This window comes from Panicum virgatum, chromosome 7K (genome assembly GCF_016808335.1).
Source record: "Panicum virgatum strain AP13 chromosome 7K, P.virgatum_v5, whole genome shotgun sequence".
Classification (NCBI taxonomy): Eukaryota; Viridiplantae; Streptophyta; class Magnoliopsida; order Poales; family Poaceae; genus Panicum; species Panicum virgatum.
The window spans coordinates 41,164,554-41,182,893 of NC_053142.1; the positions used below are offsets into that span (position 1 = coordinate 41,164,554).

The 18,340-nt window shown below is 51.1% G+C and overlaps 1 protein-coding gene and 1 pseudogene across 5 annotated transcripts; one reads left to right on the forward strand and one right to left on the reverse strand.

Annotated features, from left to right (window-relative positions):
* The first annotated feature begins 1,081 nt into the window (after positions 1-1,081).
* Positions 1,082-3,867, forward strand: LOC120641387 (annotated as a pseudogene).
* Positions 3,868-13,912: 10,045 nt separating this feature from the next.
* On the reverse strand, positions 13,913-18,340 carry LOC120641388 (trihelix transcription factor GTL1-like). Of its 5 annotated transcripts, none has more exons than XM_039917476.1 (4): positions 17,955-18,340; positions 17,406-17,867; positions 14,909-16,475; positions 13,913-14,803 (listed from the first exon to the last, which is right to left on the reverse strand). In XM_039917476.1, exons 2-4 carry the CDS (start codon positions 17,777-17,779, stop codon positions 14,783-14,785), a joined length of 1,962 nt encoding a protein of 653 aa, XP_039773410.1. In that variant the 5' UTR covers positions 17,780-17,867; positions 17,955-18,340; the 3' UTR covers positions 13,913-14,782. The 5 variants fall into 5 exon arrangements, with proteins under 5 accessions (XP_039773410.1, XP_039773408.1, XP_039773407.1 ...); XM_039917474.1 differs by having other exon boundaries at positions 13,913-14,807; positions 17,406-17,858; positions 17,955-18,325; XM_039917473.1 differs by having other exon boundaries at positions 13,913-14,807; positions 17,955-18,325.

Below are 18,340 nucleotides of genomic sequence, written 5' to 3' on the forward strand. Positions count from 1 at the left end.
TTGTGGAAGCTTGCTCATCACTCCTTGCCGTCAAGGGATGTACTGCACCATAGGAACATGGCTACTCAAAGCACTTGTTCGATCTGTGGTATGCCTGACTCGTGGAAGCACTCACTGATAGAGTGCAACATGGCGAAATGTGTGTGGGCTCTAGAACGCGAGGAAATTACACAGCTGATGAGTGAAATTCAGGAGACTGAACCTAGGGGTTGGTTAGCGGCTATTTTTAGCTTGCTAAAGCATAAAGAACTCACGAGGTTGGTGGTCACTCTTTGGGCCATCTGGTATGCTCGCAGGAAGGCGATCCACGAGAGCTCTTTTCAGAGTCCTCTATCTACTCACTATTTTGTGAATAATTTTATAGCCGACCTGGAGATGATCAAGACGGGTGCAGATAGCGCCGGTGAGGGGAACCCAAGATGTTCCACCCCGGTGGATTCCCCCACCACGAGGACTTGTTAAAATCAAAGTTGATGCAGCAGTTTCGAAGAATTCAAGCAAGGCTGTGGCAGCTGCCATTGCTAGGGATGCTGCAGGTAATTTTCTAGGAGCATCTGTGTTGGTGATTCGTGGACTCTTAGATCCAGAGACCGTTGAGGCTATTGCGTGCAAGGAAGGTCTGGCATTGGCAAGTGACCTCATGGTTCAACACTTCAGGCTAGCCTCGGATAATGTTAATGTGATCAGAGGAATCAAGGAGGATGGAATGGCCGTTCATGGCCATATCATCAGGGAGATAATGGCTAGAGCAGCGCTTTTTAGCACTACTGATTTTGTTCATGAGAACATGTGCTCCAATGTGGATGCTCATACCATCGCAAGGAGTGCGATTTACGTTGAGTTTGGTAGGCTAGTTTGGCTGTTAAGTCCGCCTCAAGGTGTTGGTAACTCGTATAACTTTGTTGATGAATAAAGAGTTATGCCTCCTAAAAAAAGGTGATGGCTGACCATCGCATAGCAAATCGCGGTCACCTCGGAACCATCTTGTTCGTCCATCTCGCTGGCTCCAACAAACGGACGGCTGGATGCTGCTCCCATTCCATGGGCCTCGCCAAATTCGAACCCGTTAAAACACCCGCCGGCGTCGCCCTCCCCCAACGGGCAAATCCCCAAACCATTTGGCACCACCAGGCCCGAACCCTAGGAAATCTACCCGGAAATTCCACCCGAATCGGGACTGTATCGTAGGGAGTGGTCGCGAGGATCGGACCGACGCGCGTCGCGGATCGGGGAGGAACCAAGCTAATCGTGAGTAACTCTGCGGCTTTTTTGGAGGTTTTGGCGGTAGTTTTGTTCAGCCCTGGTTTTGTTTTGTTGCGATTTCACGAGCGGTTTGGTGATGGGTGTTTTCCTCTGGTTCTGTTCTCGCAGGTCTGCTGAACGGTAAGGTTTGGCGTGCGGGATTCTGAGCGGTGCGGGAATCTACCAGAGGTAACTCAGGTAAAGAATCGCGGAGTGGGTATGCAAGGGGATTTGGTTGGTTCTTTGGATTGATTTTGCTGGTTCGCCCCCAATCGCTCTCTTCAGAAACATTTTTTTGGGGGTTTTTGGGTTCGAATCCTTGGGGAGTTAGAGGATTGAGGTAGGACTATGAGTAGAAAGAACGCTGATTAGGTGCTTTCGGTGTTTCTAGAGACCATTTCTTCATGCTGTCGATGGCTATCCATGGGTCTTGTCTGAGTTGCGTTATTCTTGCAGGAGGTAGTAGGCATCTTAGATTCGTAGGAAAGATCAGAAGCCAGACCGGGACGGAACAAGAGGTGTGTAGATTTTTTTGGGGTGCATTAGTTTATTCCTGCGTTTTCTGAATTCTACTTGTCAATTTCGTCCGAAAACTTATTGCATGGGTACAGGAGAAATTTCGCGCATAGATCCAGAAGAATATCGACAGGACTCAGAGCACCAAGAAGAGGACAAGAGCAGAATAGCTGTAAGAAAATTGTGATTCTTGCTCCAATTTATTGACCTGATGAGGCATTTATATGAATCTTGCTGATGTGCTACATAAAATTCTTGCAGAACTACAAGATGCCTGAAGTGAGGACTGCCACCAGGCCGGCCCTCGCCGACATCTCTGGTGGTGGGTTCTTTATCAGGAGGGTGGCATCGCCAGGTCGCCAGGAGCTGTGCTGATGAAGAGTACTGCCAAGCTGCTGGCTCAACATTCCCAAACAGCATCCAGCAACAAGGAGAATGTGCCACCAATGGGGTTTTTTAGGACTACACCAAAGAGGAGGAGCCCCTTACCTGACTGGTACCCAAGGACCCCACTCCGCGACATCACATCAATCGTCAAGGTGATGCAATGTTCCCTTAGTTCTGTACGTGCCGTGACAATTTCGAGTTCTCTGGTTTTGTTGTATTTGATGCATGAACTGTACTATAGGATATGCCACAGCCCACAATGTTCCAATGTTATTGTTATTGTTATTGTTAGTCACCGAATTCGAAATGCCTGGCTGTCAGTTACCAAAGTAGGCTAAGGAGTAGATTAATGGAATGAGCCAAGTCTCATCTTTTATCTTAGTGTGATTCATACCAAAAGATTCTTATACTTCAAATGGCCTAGCAACAATTTTCTAACAATGCATAACATATGCTATCTTGTTCTGTCTTACTTGTAACTAAATGTTTTCGAATTTAGGTGCCTGGCAATTTAAATGTGATTTCAATTTTTAATTCATGGAATGGTCTAGTAAGCAATAACACCAATATTATCTGAAACCAATTACGTCATGCTGCCATATGGTCACATTAACCCCAGTATATTAAAGCTTGAACATTTAACCAATTGTATTATATGTTCACTTATCACATGATTGTATTTCTGTACTTGCTTGGTTGTATAGAAACTATGCACTGCAGCTACAAAAATTGCACGCTTTCAGTCTGTTCTGTTAAGAACTTTGGTTCATGTTCAGAAATTTGTGATTTGTTCAGGATCATCATCTGCCCATAATGTGCTTTTTCAGAAACCTATTAGAGGTGGTTTTATACTGCTATCTGTAAAGTGGTCAAAATTTGTTTGTCCATTGTTCAGCGTAGGCAGGAAACATAACTCAACCACAGGGATGGCAGGAACAAAATATTTGTTTGGATGTTAGATGCATACCTAGTTTAGAGCTCTACCTCTACTGATGTACTAACTGCAACTTGCAGGCTCTTGAGAGAAGTCACCTACAGGATGCTGCGGCTCGGCAGCAGATCCAGTGGACAGAAGATTCTTATGTGGATCCAATAACTCCAGTACAAGCTGAAAGCACGCCAAGAAATGAGGAAGCTGAAGCTGTTGCAACCCCTGCAACTTCTTTGACCGATGGCAAGCTGAAGACATCTTCTCCATCTGACTGCTACTTGCAGGCCACTTCATCCAAACCAAATGATTCAGCTCTCGCTGATCTAATGGAGAAGAAACTGTCTAGATCAATAGAGCAGATCGAAAAGATTGTGAGTCAGCTACTGAAGGAAACTCCGAAGGCCACTCAGCCTTCCAAGGTGGCTGTCCAGTCCATGCGATGAGCTGAAGTTTTGAATGAACCACTAGTCTAGGCATGGTGCCTGCTCAGTTTTGCCCTTTTAGAGGGTGTGTTCCTGGTTCTCTGCTTGAGGATCGGGGAGTAGGTGGGGTGTGTTCCTGGTTCTCTGCTTGAGGAATCCTGGTGAAGGCGGGGTTGTAGTTGTAGCGGCTCTAGTGTTTCAGGGCATGATTGTCTGTGTCAGCAACAAACCACAGCTGCACGTCTTTTTGTTTGTAAAAAATATGTGGCTTCACTACGCAGCAGCAAGACAGGGTATTGGATCTTGGTTGGTGGTGTTCGGTTAACTGAATAGATAAATGCCCCAATCAGCAACAGCTTGATTTCTTCAGTTGTAGAATACTTCGATTGATACAGTCTGCCTTGCTTCTTATTCCAGATTTACTTGGCTGTATGGTGTTCCTTAGAACGTGTTACTGGTCTCCAAAAGCAATTTAAGGTCTTTTTTCCCCGTGTTACAAGATCCAGAATCCTCCACCTGTACTGCCAGTTTCCGGTGTTCTCTTGGCAGGTGGGTCTTCATGTACCGATCGTGCTTGTCTTGCATTTTCTCAATGCACAATGCCAGGTCCGAGGGCGAGGCGAATCGAACTCTGAAGAACTGATGCGTGTTTGGAAACTTTTTATTCGTAGATCAAGTACGTTCAACGAATAAAAAGTAAGACGCGGGAGCAAAGGATATTGATATTATTTAAAAATCGTTGCACTCCACAAAAGTTCTTGAAAGAATTCACTCTGTCCACTGCATCAAGCCAACAATATTTTTCTCTCACACCAAACCAGCACCAGCCAGCGGCCACCAACCAGCCAGCAGTACTTTTCTCTCACAACAAATCGGCACCAGCCGCCAGCCACGGCACAGCGAACAGAGTGTTAGATGGTTGATGCGCTATTAGTTTATCTTAAGTCGTTGCAGAAAAGTAATTGATCGTGAATCATTTTATATTTGCAAGCTCACAACTTCACAGAAAGCTTCTCCTGGTTCCGGAACTAGAAAAGTGAAGGAAAACGAGGATATGCTGTTTTCAGCCTTTTTTTGAGTCACACTGTTCCTTCAAGATTTTCTGTCTGGCCCAAACCCAAAGTCTCCAGTTATGTGTGGGCTGACACCAGGCCTGCAGTGCCGAATCTTCCAGAGGCCTGGCCAGTGCTCGATTGGGCCTTTGGCCCGTTATTATTTCACTTTCGAAAGCTGCTGAGCGACTCCATCACGTTTCTGGCATTGTTTTTTTATTTTTGGAAAAGTCCAATTTTCACTCTCGAACTATCGCACAAGTCTGATTTTCAACCTTCAACTACGAAACCGGATAACATTGACCATCCAACTGTCAAAACCGGACAAATTTAGCCCTTGGGGTGGTTTTGCATTTTATAAAATAAATAAATAAATCTAATTAGATTTAAAAAAATCAAATTTATTCATTTTAAATCAGAAAAATATGAAACTAGTACCAAATTTTTTCTAAAAATGTAACATATCTATTATTGCTCTATTTGAATCTTAGTTATTAAAAATAATAGGTATAACTGCAAGCAGTCAAATATTATGAATATAAAAAAATTAGATTTGAATAGCTCACAAGTCATGTGACAATAGATAGGTTATATTTTTAGAAAACTTTTGATACATATTTCATAATTTTTTGACTTAAAATGAATTACTTATAAATCTTTTAGTGTAAAATTGAATATTTTTAATTCTCACAAAATAGAAAACCACCTTCAAAACCATCCCAGGGGCCAAATTTGCCCGGTTTTGACAGTTAGATTGCCTATGTTGTCCGGTTTCATAGTTGAAGGTTGAAAATCGAACTTTTGCGATAGTTGGAGGGTGTATACCGGACTTTTCCCCTTTTTTTCTTTGCGATTTCCTCCTTTGGGTCGTCTCGTCTTCCTGCGCTCCTACGCGATGGCACAAACCTTTATCGTCAGACCACGGTGCTTTCATGGTGTGGTGGAGATAAAATCAACTTTCACAATCTGTTCTGCAGCTGTGCAAATTTCCCTATAAAGTATGACAGCCGCAAAGCGTTGTGCTGCTAATGCTGGACTGCAAGACTGGATGCTTCCTACCTGCAAACCCAGGATTTATACGGTGTTCTGAACCCTGGAATTTCTCAGCTATGGAAGTGGTGTCCAGATAACCTTCACTTCAGTACTTCACACACAGTGGAACAAGCAGTTCAACTGAGTTGTCTATATAGCATGCCACGGTAAAGTTAAGAATTAAGAACGCGGTGCAAAGGAGGATCGGAGCACATTCTTGGAAAAAGAAGAACAGGGACAGATGACTGATCCATAGAAAATTGAAAAAAGGGGTTGAGACCTGTCGCCGTCAGGAGAAGCCATGGCTCAATCTGTTGACATCAGCTTGAGGATGGCTCAATGTTTTCCTCGGCGCTTCCAAGTTGGAAGTCCCCACTCCCCCACAGTTGCCGCCGCTCGGCACTCCCGGGGCGCCCCCGTCGACGTCACGAACCGCTCATGCCCGACTAAAAGAAGGATAAAGCGTTAAATCAGAAAAGAAGCCACCACAGGGGACAGGGCCTTTTGTTTATCGTTGCCCGTCCAATCCGAGCGATGCTGCCATTGCCGCCGGTGGCCCGGTGATGCTGTCACGGCGACGGCAACTCGCATTACCCGGCCGGAGGAGGTGCCCCCGGCCATTGGTGTTCCATGGCCGGGCACGCACGCACGCATGTGATGGCGACTTTGGATCAAAGCATCACTCGCTCCCCTTGAGATGGAGAGTGAACTAAGCTAAGCTCAGATCGTGAGCATTAGTTTATCCGGCCAGCTCCGAAAGCAGGAGCCAATCTGATTGATACCTGCATCTGACGAGATGTGGAATCAGTATAAAATTGCTACCACCGCCACTACTACTTGATCAGGGATGGCTAGGGGTGGTAATAGGCCATGATTCTAGTGGACTCTTCACAGCACAACAAAGTCTTTAAATTATTTTGTTCGAAATTATATAAAATTAGAGTCCGGCCTTTTTAGAATCAGGTCCTTAGTTCAAAATGTTGGGCCATTACCACCCTTAGGGATGGCGCGGGCATGCAAAGGCCTGCCCTGCCCTGTCCCCCTGGACCCAAACTGTAAATAAATAAACAAAATCCAGGCGCTCGTGACGTCACCACCCGGCAAAAGCTTGTGTGCGGCTGAGGAGTTTGGGTGATGCTTAAACAAGACAGCTTTGGGGTTTTTTTTTTTGAGATTACAGACAGCTTTGAATTTGATTAGTGCTTAAACTAAAGGGAACATATCAGGTGCGCCGTGGTGGCGTGGTTATCCTGCTGACCTGTCCCCGGGGCCCACACCACGCTCCTGGTGTGCGCTCGCGCGCGCAAAAACGGATCAGATTAGGAGCCGCCGAGCCGGATCGTGGCAACAGCTCGGAAGCAAGTTTGCCTTGGCGACGCGGTGGTAGATTAAGCAACCGAATATTGGCCCGTTTGGGCTGGTGCGGGGCTGGTCCACCCCTATTAAACTGAGACTTGCAAGTTACATCTTCCGCCCGTAGGAGGGGGGCCGTCGTGCTCATCCGGCTGTGTGACGTGCCGTTTTTTTTTTTTGCCAACCAAGGAAGATACTTGCTACAGAGGCGATTCCCTATGTTTGGCCTAAAGAAAACGAGGTGATATCATAATGAGATAGGCCGCGTGGTGTGCTTACACGTAACCGTCATTGTTAGCAACAGCAACAACAGCTGTTCAGAGGATGTGTACATATGCAGCTATGATACTCCAAAACCTTTCTTAAAAAAAATGTTGTTTTTTTTTCTGGAAGAGTTTGAATGCTCTGCTGACGGGCGTGGTGGTCGCCATGCTAACAGCACGACCATTGATCCTCCAGCTCGGCCGCCATTGTTACGCCTGTGATGATGCTCCAGGCTAAGCAGGACGAGGGATAAATAAAATCGTAAAAGTAAAACCCAACAGAAGGGATTTGGCCTTTTTTTTCGCCCACAAGAGAAGCAAAGGGAGCAGGCAGGGCAGGGAACGAATATAGGCAGATAAACAAGGGGGAAGCGACGACCGCCACCGGCATATAAAATCCGCCGAGGAGGACGTTCTAGAGCGGAACCGGCGACGCGCATGTGGCCGATCCGTCACCCGTCGACGCGGGCGAGCGCGGCAACACCGCTCGCCGCCGCCGCCGCCCCCGGCCCGCGCTTACTACTCCAGATCACGCACAGACAACGGAGCGCTAGCACACCTCAGCGCCCTCGCTCCCCGGCCTCACCAGGTCTCGACCTGCAGCAGCGTGCCGCGCAGGCAATGCAAACGCGCGGCTCCCGGCTCCGATCCGCATCTCGCCTAACCGGCGGCCCGGGCGGCGGATGCGTTGCGTGTTACTCCCGGTGGTGGGAGCGGCCGGCGCCGGCCGGGCGGGCCGGGGGGTTAGCATTAGCGAGCTACAGTAGCTAGCTATGGCATGGGTTGTGATGCACTGTGCGCGCGCGTCCTCAGACCCCCTCTTGCCGCGCTCCCGGCGTGGTGCGTGCCTTCGCGACATACCATGCCGCTAGTGCCCGACGACAGCGGATCATGGGAGGCGGAGTCATGCCATTTCCATGCGCCGCGCTTCCCCACTTTAAAACCAATATTTATTTGCAAGCGGGCACACATGGCATCGGCATGGAAATCCCAGACGGGCACACATGGCAGGGCCAGCCGGGAGATCGAGCGAGCTGGGCTCGCCCTAACCTCAGGTTCCAGGGCCAGTAGTTCTACGAACCTACCACACGGACACCGCTTCTTCCACTAATTGGCGAGAGGCAGGTGCACGGGCGGGACGGATCGGACAGCAGGTAGGTGTGTGTCGTCGTCGTACCCGTGCGCCGGTGTCGCGCATCGCCATCGCCATGTACATGTGTAGTCTGGCGCTAGCCGAGACGAGCTTGGTAGCCCAAGCCCCAGGCGCATGCATGCGTGCATGTGACCAACGCGCCAGGCTAGCGATCGTTCGGTGTGCGGTTGTGTGCGCCATGCACAGGCGCCTAGTAAGATTCTACAGCTAGCGTAGCGGTGCGCCCCGTAGCGGTTGATGGTGGGTGGGGGTAACCCTCCGCGCTGCAGTGACGCGGGAGAGCGCTTGTCCCTTGCAGCGCCCCTAGCTCTAGCTGGCTGCCTGCGTTCCGTTCCAATAACGCCTTGCAGGCGCACAGTAACTGGCCGGCCAGATTAGGAACGGCGCGAGACAGAGCACACGGTGAGATCTTGACCTAAGGTGCAAATTGACGATCCTTCGGTACACCTCCAATTATTTTTAGTTCAAAATTTTATACTTTTAAAGTAGCAGAATTTTGAATTAAAGATGGTTAAAGATGCACCAAGAGTCCCCAATTTGCATCTCTAATCTTGAGCCCGTGGTGGTGTTTTTTTTTTGAGATTAGTGGTGGTGGTGGTGGTTGATCATCGGGCAGCAGCACGCAGCTGTAGAGCTGAGGTACCTAACTATAGCTGCCCTGATGCATACGGCACGCATCAGGTGAAATCGCTGGACAAAATGAAGTAGGCAGCAGCGCTTCACCACCATGTGCCATGCCATTGACTCCAGCGCCCGCTGACACGCGGGACCCCCGTCCTCGCGCTAGGGGCTACCGGCTTCGGTGTCAGTGTGAAAGGAAATGTAAGAAGGCCATGACTGTGCAAGAAGGGAGTAGTAGGCAGAATTACATGAGGACGCGGCAGACCAGACACCAGGGGTCCTTGAGCGAGATGCCGAGCTATTCGTGGGGCGGATGGTCCCTAGGTAGAAGGGCATGGAGCCAACGCGTACTGGTGCGCAACATAATGACGAAGTAATGGGACGAGCGCTGATCAAAGGGCATCGCCAACAACCGGTGAATTACTAAATTCTCGTTCTGTTTGTTTTCCTCGGAACTATGAAGAGGGGAAGAAACCAACGGAAAACAGCAAATAATTGCTGGCAGAACGATTGTTCCAGTGTCGGCGCTCGCCTGTAGCTCCAACAAATAACTATTTTGTGTCTAATGGTTGCTGCAGCAGACTAATAAAATTCATTCACCAAAAATAGAGTAGAGGGAAAATCTCTTTTATTTAGGTGGAGGGAGGTGTGTTTTAGTGATTACTAAAAGCTTTTAGATAACAGGGGTTTGGATTGGTAATCTGTTGGAGCATTTTTAATCACCAAAATATTAATTTAAAGAATAATTAATCTGTTGGAGATGCTCTCTAAACAAAGGCAACGTATGCGATGCAAATCACTTTTATATGCAAACTATGGAAACTCTGTAGGGATCACCGGGGTGTCCGACCCTAGAGGGGGAGGGAGTGAATAGGGTCGCTAATTCGCTTTTTAACCTAGGGCTCAAACTACTTGCATAAGATAAACCTAACACGTCATACACATGCTAGTTATGACTAAGGTTTATCTATGCTACTCTCTACTTACCTCAAAAAACTTGCAACCTATAGCCAAACCTAATCAAACTAACTAGGAAAGCAAAGGCACGCAAGATAGAGTAAATGCGGAAACGTAATATGGTAAGTAAAGAGGTAAGGGAGAGAATATGCAAACTCCCGTGAAGACACCAAGACACACGATTTAACGTGGTTCGGTTAGGACACCAAGTCCCTCCCTACGTCTACGGCCACTTGTGTCCAACAAAAACAAGTGTGATGCCGAGTCTCTTCGCTTGATCACCGTCTTGCGTTCGCCACCAAAGCTTCCGGCAAGCAAAGGCTAAGTGACCTCAAGTCACCAAGACAAAGCCACCGCCACCGTTTCTCTCGAAGCGTCACCAACGGCACCGTCTTCACTATCGGAGCTTCTCACCAAGAGAGATCTCCTTCACCGCACAAAATATCGTTGCCTCTCCACACCAAGTCGGAGGGTCACACGACGAGTACACAAGATGCTTGCCGCAGCAAGGCTTTCACTCAAGCTAGTTCTCTCAAGAACTAAGCATAATCAAGCACTAAGCACTCTCACAAGTGTGCTTAAGCCTATATGATGTACAATGAAGCTCTAAGGTGGTTGGAGAGGATCTTCAACTCTTTTATGCTTCCTTAGTCTCCAGCCCGCACAAATGAGGCGTGGGTGGCATATATATAGCCCAACCCCTCAAACTAGCCGTTGGGAAAATGCTGACGAAATTCCTTAACGCCGGTTGATCCGACGCTCAGTTTTTGTCATCACCGGTTCAACCGGTGAATACTTTTTCCCAGCAACTAGCCGTTACTGCTCCAACGGCTACTTGATCAATTGCACCGACGCTCTTGAAGAGCATCGTCGGTTTAACCGGGGTATGTAAGCTCAGAAACCCCAAAAACGGAGTCTCTGGACAACTGCACCGACGCTTGTCTTCAGGCATCGTCGGTTCAACCGACGCCAAACCCTAGCCTCAGCTTCTGGGTCCATTGCACCGACGCCATCATTTTTTCCATTGTCAGTTCATCTGGTGCACTCTGCTGACTGAGTCTTGTCTGAGCTCATTGCACCGGTGTATGTAATTTGCCTCACGTCGGTTTAACCGGTGAGTGCAAATTGCCTCTGTCTTGGTCCTTTCGACCTGATTTCTTCGGGATTTTGTATCTTTTCATCCCTTGGACCTATAAACCTGATAATGATCATCTTAACACATATATTAGTCCAAGTGTTGTGTGTGTCATCAATCGCCAAAACATTATATTGACATATGGCATGAGAGGTCATTTTCGCTACAAACTCCAATCTGGACCATCGGATCAAGATCCAAGGGGCATGAGGAGGGGGGTAATTTTACAATTAACCGCCCGCCCTTGGATTAGGTAATCACACTTTTGCAAATCCCCCTCCCACTCCCCCTGCGCCCCCCTTAGATCTTGATCCGATGGTTCAAATTAGAATTTCTATAGTTTGCATACAAAAATAGTTTGTATAGCACACGTTGTCCTAAACAAATGTACTACTAGCGCTTCGGTACTTACCTTTTGACGCGTTCAACTTTCACGGTAAAAAACTTGCCGAACCTACCTCATCCGATTAAAAAAAAAGTCATCGCGCTCAACAGCATGCTCGGGGGTAAAAAGAAAAGAAAAAAAGTACAAAGGCAATAGCGGCGTACAAGTATATGGTAGATTAACATGTTGATTACGCGGCTGGGTGTGAACGGCTGGGTTGGTGTCGTCTTGTTAGGCCGGGGATGGCGGCCCACGGGGGTCATTATCGCCCACTTACCTCCAAATTTACCGTCCCTTTCCGCGCCCTAATGATTCCCGCGGCTTCCGATCCAATCGCCGCCCGCGGCCGTGCCCACCTCCCCCTGTTCCCTACCACTACTAATAAGTACCCGATTGATTTCGTTCCCGTGCCTGTGCACGCCGCTGCCTTTCAATTCTCTCACCTATCAACCCACACCACGCAGGTCGCGACCAGCCTGGCCGGGCCTTCCTCGGCTTGCCGTCTAATCCTGTGAGTTTCCATTCTTGATTATCGATCGCTCCGGGTTACTGTTGCTGTGTCACCGACCAGGCGGCCTCGATGATTGGAGAAGAAGGTGAGCCGAAGGTCTCTCATCTCCGTCGTCTACGCTTTCACTTGCCGCATCTTTTGACCTTTCTTGCTTTTTTTTTCCGGGGATCATGCGTGCATGTAATTCTGGTACGGTGCGGTAAAAAAGTAAAAACTACGAAGAGAGAACATGTTGCAGTACTACCGGTAGAGTTTGTCTACTGAGCGGATAGGCGGCATCAGGCGTGCGCAGCAGCAGCTCTGAATCTCTGATAAACAAATGCTGCGGCAGCACCGGCTGTCGACATGACAGTGAAATTTGATTTCTGTTGGCTCCGCGTGCTGTACGTAGGACGCACCGGGGCCTGCTTTGCAAATACACGGGGTCCGCCGGGGCCTGGACTCAAAAACTGCGCCACGAAGTGGCGCCGTCTCCGTCAGTCAGCGCTACACGTGCCGACATGCACATCACTTCGTGCCTCGTCTGTCCTCCCGGGTCGACTGAAGGTCACGAGAGCCGTATGCGTATGTATAATTGTACGGGCCGGGCTGTATGGACCGGCCAGACGGGCGACGGTAAACAGTGTACTGGTGTACTGGAACAGTTGCTTTCACTGGCCTGCTACAAGACGCATGGTATGCTGCTGTACGCAGTGTAAGCCAACTGTGGTGCCCTTGTATGGTTGTATGGAGTTAGTTAATGACCAGATTAGTCCTAAAATGTGTTGTCATGAAAGCTGTAATGGTAACCGGCATCTAAGTCCTGAAGATACGAGAGACAGACACTACTACAGAATACGTCTTTGTTACAGGCCATTTGTCCCGGTTGCCTTTGGGCCCGGGACAATAAGTGGCTTTTGTCCCGGGTCCAAAGGCTAGCCGGGCCAGCGGGGGAGACAGGTGCCTTTTGTCCCGATTGGTGGCTCCACCCGGGATAAAAGGCACAACCCTTTTTATCCCGGTTGGTGTTACCAACCCGGACAAAAGACGCATCCACGTGATAGTTCAAAAGGGAGTTATTCTTTACTAAGTCACATGTACTACTTAGGTGAGTTGGTAAGGAAGCCATACACTAGGCAATAGGTCTTGGGTTCGAATCTCGCAGGGCGCAAAGATTTTTTTAGGGCGAGGGATCTTTTATCCCGGTTCTACCACCCGGGACAAAAGCGCGTTGATGTAATTTGAAACTATTTTCCTTCTTAATACAAAAATGCGCAGCTCTCCTACGTATTCGAGAAAAAAAAAACAATACACCGACTCAGATGGCTCTCACTACTACAGATCGGGCCATTTGTCCCGGTTCCAAAGGGCTATTTGTCCCAGTTTTGGAACCGGGATTCGGCCGCCCAGGCTTTTGTCCCGGCCGCCCGATCTGTAGTAGTGAGAGCCATCTGAGAGTCGGTGTATTGTATTAGAAAAAATAAATTATATGGCCCATACCTGTCACATACACATCAATCTCATTATTCATTAAACATGAATTTTTGGAGAGTTTGCTAACAAATATGATAAAAATATTTTACTATGTCAATTCCACAAAGATAAAAAAAACACAATTCACTTTTGGACGACACCTCATACATGGTGATTGTCCAATTTGCACTATTTTTCATATGCACTACCATCTCCAATGAAGAAAACTGAGGAGGCTTCTGGGTCCCGGGTTTAGGGATTAAAGAAATAGAGTGCTCGTGGCCCCCAAACACTTGACACCCCTACAAAACTGCCCATAATTTACAGTGTTGAAACAGTTTCTTTGCATATTCTACTACAACGTAAGATTGCTCTCATTTTCTCCTTAAATGAATTAGTAGTGTTCATGCTTCCTTTAAAAAAAATGATTGCTCTCATTTCCTCTTTACATGAATTAGCACTGCTCCTGCTTGCTTTTAAAAGAGAAGAGTTACTCAATATTTGCAAAAAGGGAAGAATACTGGAATAAAACCACCATGTACACTGTAACAGGTAACAAGATTTATATCCACTGTAAAATAAACGAAAAAAAGGACAAAAGGTAAAACCCCCACGCCAAAAACACCTCACCTCTGCAAGCGCAAGTTGTTTGAACTGTATGTAATTCTTGTATACCCGTATACAAACTTGTATACTGCCGTCATCGGAAAGGGGGTAAAAAGGAAAAAGGAAAAACATCAGGGACTGACTGTTACATCGACTTACAATTTTTTTCTAACACGATCGACGATGACCTATAAATAAGTTACTGAGGGAACTGACTCTCGCGGTTTGCTCTACCACCGCAGCCCCACTCTGCAGTCCTCCGGTTAAGGGGCCGTCAGGATGGGGCTCTTATTAATTACCCGAAACAAATCAATAAATAATGGAATGGCACGGGGAGAAGGAAAATTACAGGATGAACAGGAACAGTGGTGTAGCTGGTTGATGGACTGATGGTGCTTTGGTGGACTGGTGGTGTGGAGGTGGAAGTGACGCTGATGGCGATGCTTGCAGGTTTTTGGTTTGAAAAGCATATACGTACGGGTTTATGGAGGTGCCGGCCGCGCGCGCGCGCTCTCCTGCCGCCTATTGAACCATGGCGAGGAAGGTGCTCGCCGGAGCCGAGGTCGGCACCGCGGGTGCGGCCGCCGCCGTTGTCGCCGGTGCTGGCGCGCTGTTGGTGCCGCCGGGGTTCGTCGGCCTCTGGAACTGTATCCTGTACTGCATTTTGCCGTCGTCCTCACCCTCCTCGCCGTCGTCGGTGTACTCGTCGCCCATGTCGTCGCTGTCCGTCTCGTCCGTCGTGAACTCCCGGGGCGGATGCTCGTTCAGCCCCCTGACGATGTCTTCTGGCTTAATTCACAGCAAGCACATATCCGGTCAGCATGCGTCGATCGGGCTCGAGAACGCCGAAGGGGTACGGAGGAACTAGTTGGAGCACACGGTGTCGTTACCTTCTTCATGCCGCTGTCGGCGTCGAAAGCGGCCGGCGTCGTCGGCGCTTTATCGCCATTACTGGCCGGCACCTGCGGCGCGCCTCCGCCTGATCCTCCGTTGTTCCTCTTGTCGTCGTTGATGTTCTTCCCCTCAATTTCGTGCCGGCTCGGGTTCGGCTGCTCAGGGAGGACGGGAGGAGCGGCGGCGGCGACGGTGACATTGGACGCGGCGGCGGCCGCGATGCTGCGGAGGTGCTTCCGGCTGTAGATGGCCTCGAGCTGGTGAAAGTACGGGCAGGTCTTGGAGTCCTCGGGCCGCTTCTTGTTGCTCTCCTTCACCTTCTTGTAGTACTTGTTGATGTTCTCCCACTTCTCCTTGCACCGCTTCGAGCTCCGGTTGTATCCCAGCCGCCGCATCCCGGACGAAATCTCCTCCCAGAGCGGGCCCTTGGGACCCGTCTCCTGGTAGCGCATGTCCAAGTCCATGCGGAGCTGGATGAGAGCGTGCACCTCCGTCTTCGGCCACCGCGAGGATGACGCGGCCCCGCCGTCGCCTCCTCCAGGACCGTAATCGACGTGCTGCTCCGCGACAGGCACCAGCTCCAGTGACGCGCCGGAGGTCGGGGGCGCGCTGCGCGGCGTGCCAGCGTCCCGGTGCGACGTTTCCTTGGGCTGCTGCTGGAGCGGCGCGGCTGAGATTGGCTTGTTGGACTGTGGTGTCGTGGCCTGCGGCGACGGCGGAGGAGGTGGGTGCTGCTGTCGAGGAGGTTGCTTGGGCGGTGGCGGGGTCTGGACTGACATTGGGACGACGATGGCGGGAGGCGGCTGCACGGACTGCCCGCCGATGCGCTGGATGAAGGCTATGATGGCGGCGTCCCGGGAGGCCGCGGCGGCGCGTTCCTGAGCTAGCTGCTCCTGCTCGCGGTTGAGGCGGGCGACCTCCTGCCTGCGCCACGCCTCCTCCCGCGCCGTGCGCTCCGCCTCCCGCTTCTCCATGGTCTCCAGGAACCGTCGCTGCATCTCCTCCTGCCTCTCGACGACCTGCTGCATAAGCCCCTCGAAGAAGAACATCATCTTCTTGCCGCCGCCGCCGCGCTTCCGCTTGCCGAGGCGGTCCTGGCTGCCGCCCGTCTCCGCAGTCATGTCGTCGTCCTCGGACTCGTCGTCCGACTCCGACTCCGACATGGACGAGAAGCTGAAACCTGGCAGGTTGAGGGGCTGATGGGGGGCCGAGGGCATCTCCACGGGCGCCGGCGCCGGGGCCGGGGCTGGGGCCACCGAAGATATTGGCGCCGGCTGCATCATCGGCCCCGGCGGCGGCGGCGGCATTGAACTCATCGGCTGCGGCGCGGATACTGGCGCCGCGAAGGCGTGGAGCGGCGGGGCGGTGCTTGCTTGCGGCAACTGGTGCTGCGGCTGCGGCGCGGCCGCATGCAGCGCCTCCAGCTCGTCGAAGAAGCGGTAGCTCTTGCCGTCCTGCCTCCCGGCGCGGCCTTCCTTGGTGCGCTTGTAGTACTTGTGCACGTTCTCAAACTTCTCCTTGCACTTCTTGGCGCTCCTCTTGTAGCCTAAATCCGCAAGCTTCCTGAAAGGCACGGCAGCGACAGAGACACCGGTCAGCCATTACTTGCGTGCAACCAAGGACTCGAGTAATCGGCGAGGATGAGGAATTAAATGGTGGCAGCGTTTACAGGCGGAAGCATCTGACGCAGTGGCGAGGCCTCTGGAGGAAAGAGACAAGCAGATGGGAAGAATTGGAAGGACAGGGAAGGCGAGGAGCGAAGCTGAAGAAGGGAGGGGAGGCCGGGAGGGAGAGAAAGATATTTAGAGAGAGAGAGAGAGAGGATATGCTCCAGAACGGAATTAGATAATCACACACAGGCCATGGCCATCTCGGCTTTTCAGGGATCGGAGGAGATGTGTGTGAAGTTGATAGTGAGCGGATGAAATGGAGTGAGAGGATAGCATGGAGGCCGCATTGGGATGGGAGAGAAAGGCTGCCTTCCTTCTTTTCCCAAAAACTGGAACCATGAAAGCAAAAAACCAGTGGCAGACTGCAGCCTGCAGCGGCAGCATTCAGCAGCTGCCTGCCTGCCTGCGCTCGCACTCACACCGTGGTACGATCCCCAGGCGCCTAGGCCTCTACTACTCCTGCCTCTCTTTCTCTCTCTTCCCCTCTGCTCGCTGAAATCGAGAAGCATTTGATTAGACCAGGACGGAAATGGAAAAAAACGAAACAAAATTCGAGGGAATTGGGCGCATTAACGCAGGGTGATTATCCATCATTTCATGTGGGGCGGCTGCCAAATTCCACGAAACCGTTAGAGCCGCTTGCTGCAGGGGGGAGATCGTGCCGGAGACAGGCTTCTTCCGCCGGACGGCAAATGTGCTTGGAATTTCTCTACCTCTCTCTCTCTCTTTCCGACCTCAATTCCCCCACATACTCTCTCTCTCTCTCTCTCTCTCTCTCTCTCTCTCTCTCTCTCTCTCTCCCTCCCCCTCGGTGGATGATTACCTGGAGACATCCTCCCACAGGGGGCCCTTGAGCGTGGCGTCGCGGAAGGTGGCGTCCATCTCCGACCGGATCCTGATGAGCGCCTGCGTCTCCTCCCGCGGCCACCGGTTGCTGGACGCGCCCGACGACCCGCCGGCGCCGCCGCCCAGCATCTCGTCGTCCAAGCCGCCGGCACCGGCGCCGGCCCCGGACGACACCGCGGCCAATTCTTCGTAGCTCGCCGCCCTCGGCTGCGGCTGCGGCGCCGACGGGGGCGGCCTGCTGCTCAGCGGCATGGGCCCGGAAGCCGGCGGCAGCGAGAAGGGGCCCATGTCCGGCGGCGCGGCCCCGTACTGGGACCCGCCTCCCTCCTGGTGCTGCTGCTGGTGCTGCATAGCGGCGCGCGGCCACCGACTCCCCTCCCCCGCCGCCCGGAAAGAAGGCAGGAGCAAGTGTGGCCGGCCGGCTGGCCACCTGCAGAAGCTGCGTACTTGTAGAAGTGCGTAGAGATAGCAACTGGTGGTAGAAGTAGCAATTGAGGAGGGAGGGGGAGGGAGGAAGTACTCCTACCTAGCCTGGTACTAGTACCGAGTTGTAGGGGAGCTCTAGGCGCCCAGCCAGCCTAGCAGCAACCTCCCTCCTCTCTCTCTCTCTCTCTCTCTCTCTCTCTCTCTCTCTCTCTCTCTCTCTCTCTCTCTCTCTCTCTCTCTCGCCCCCACACACCGAGCGAGAGAGTGGTGTGGGCGGGGAGAGAGCCGGAGGGCTGCGGGAGGAGTGAGGAGAGGGCGGGGAGGGATGGGGGAAGGAGAGGTGGTGAAAAAGATGGGAGCGTGGACAACTGGAAAGGGTCCAAAGGGAGGGAGGATCGGAGGGTGGGAGGAAGAAAGAAGCAAGCAAAGAGGCCGCCCGCGTGTGTGTGGGGAGGACGACGCCCTGGCTGGCTGCCGGGCGTCCGA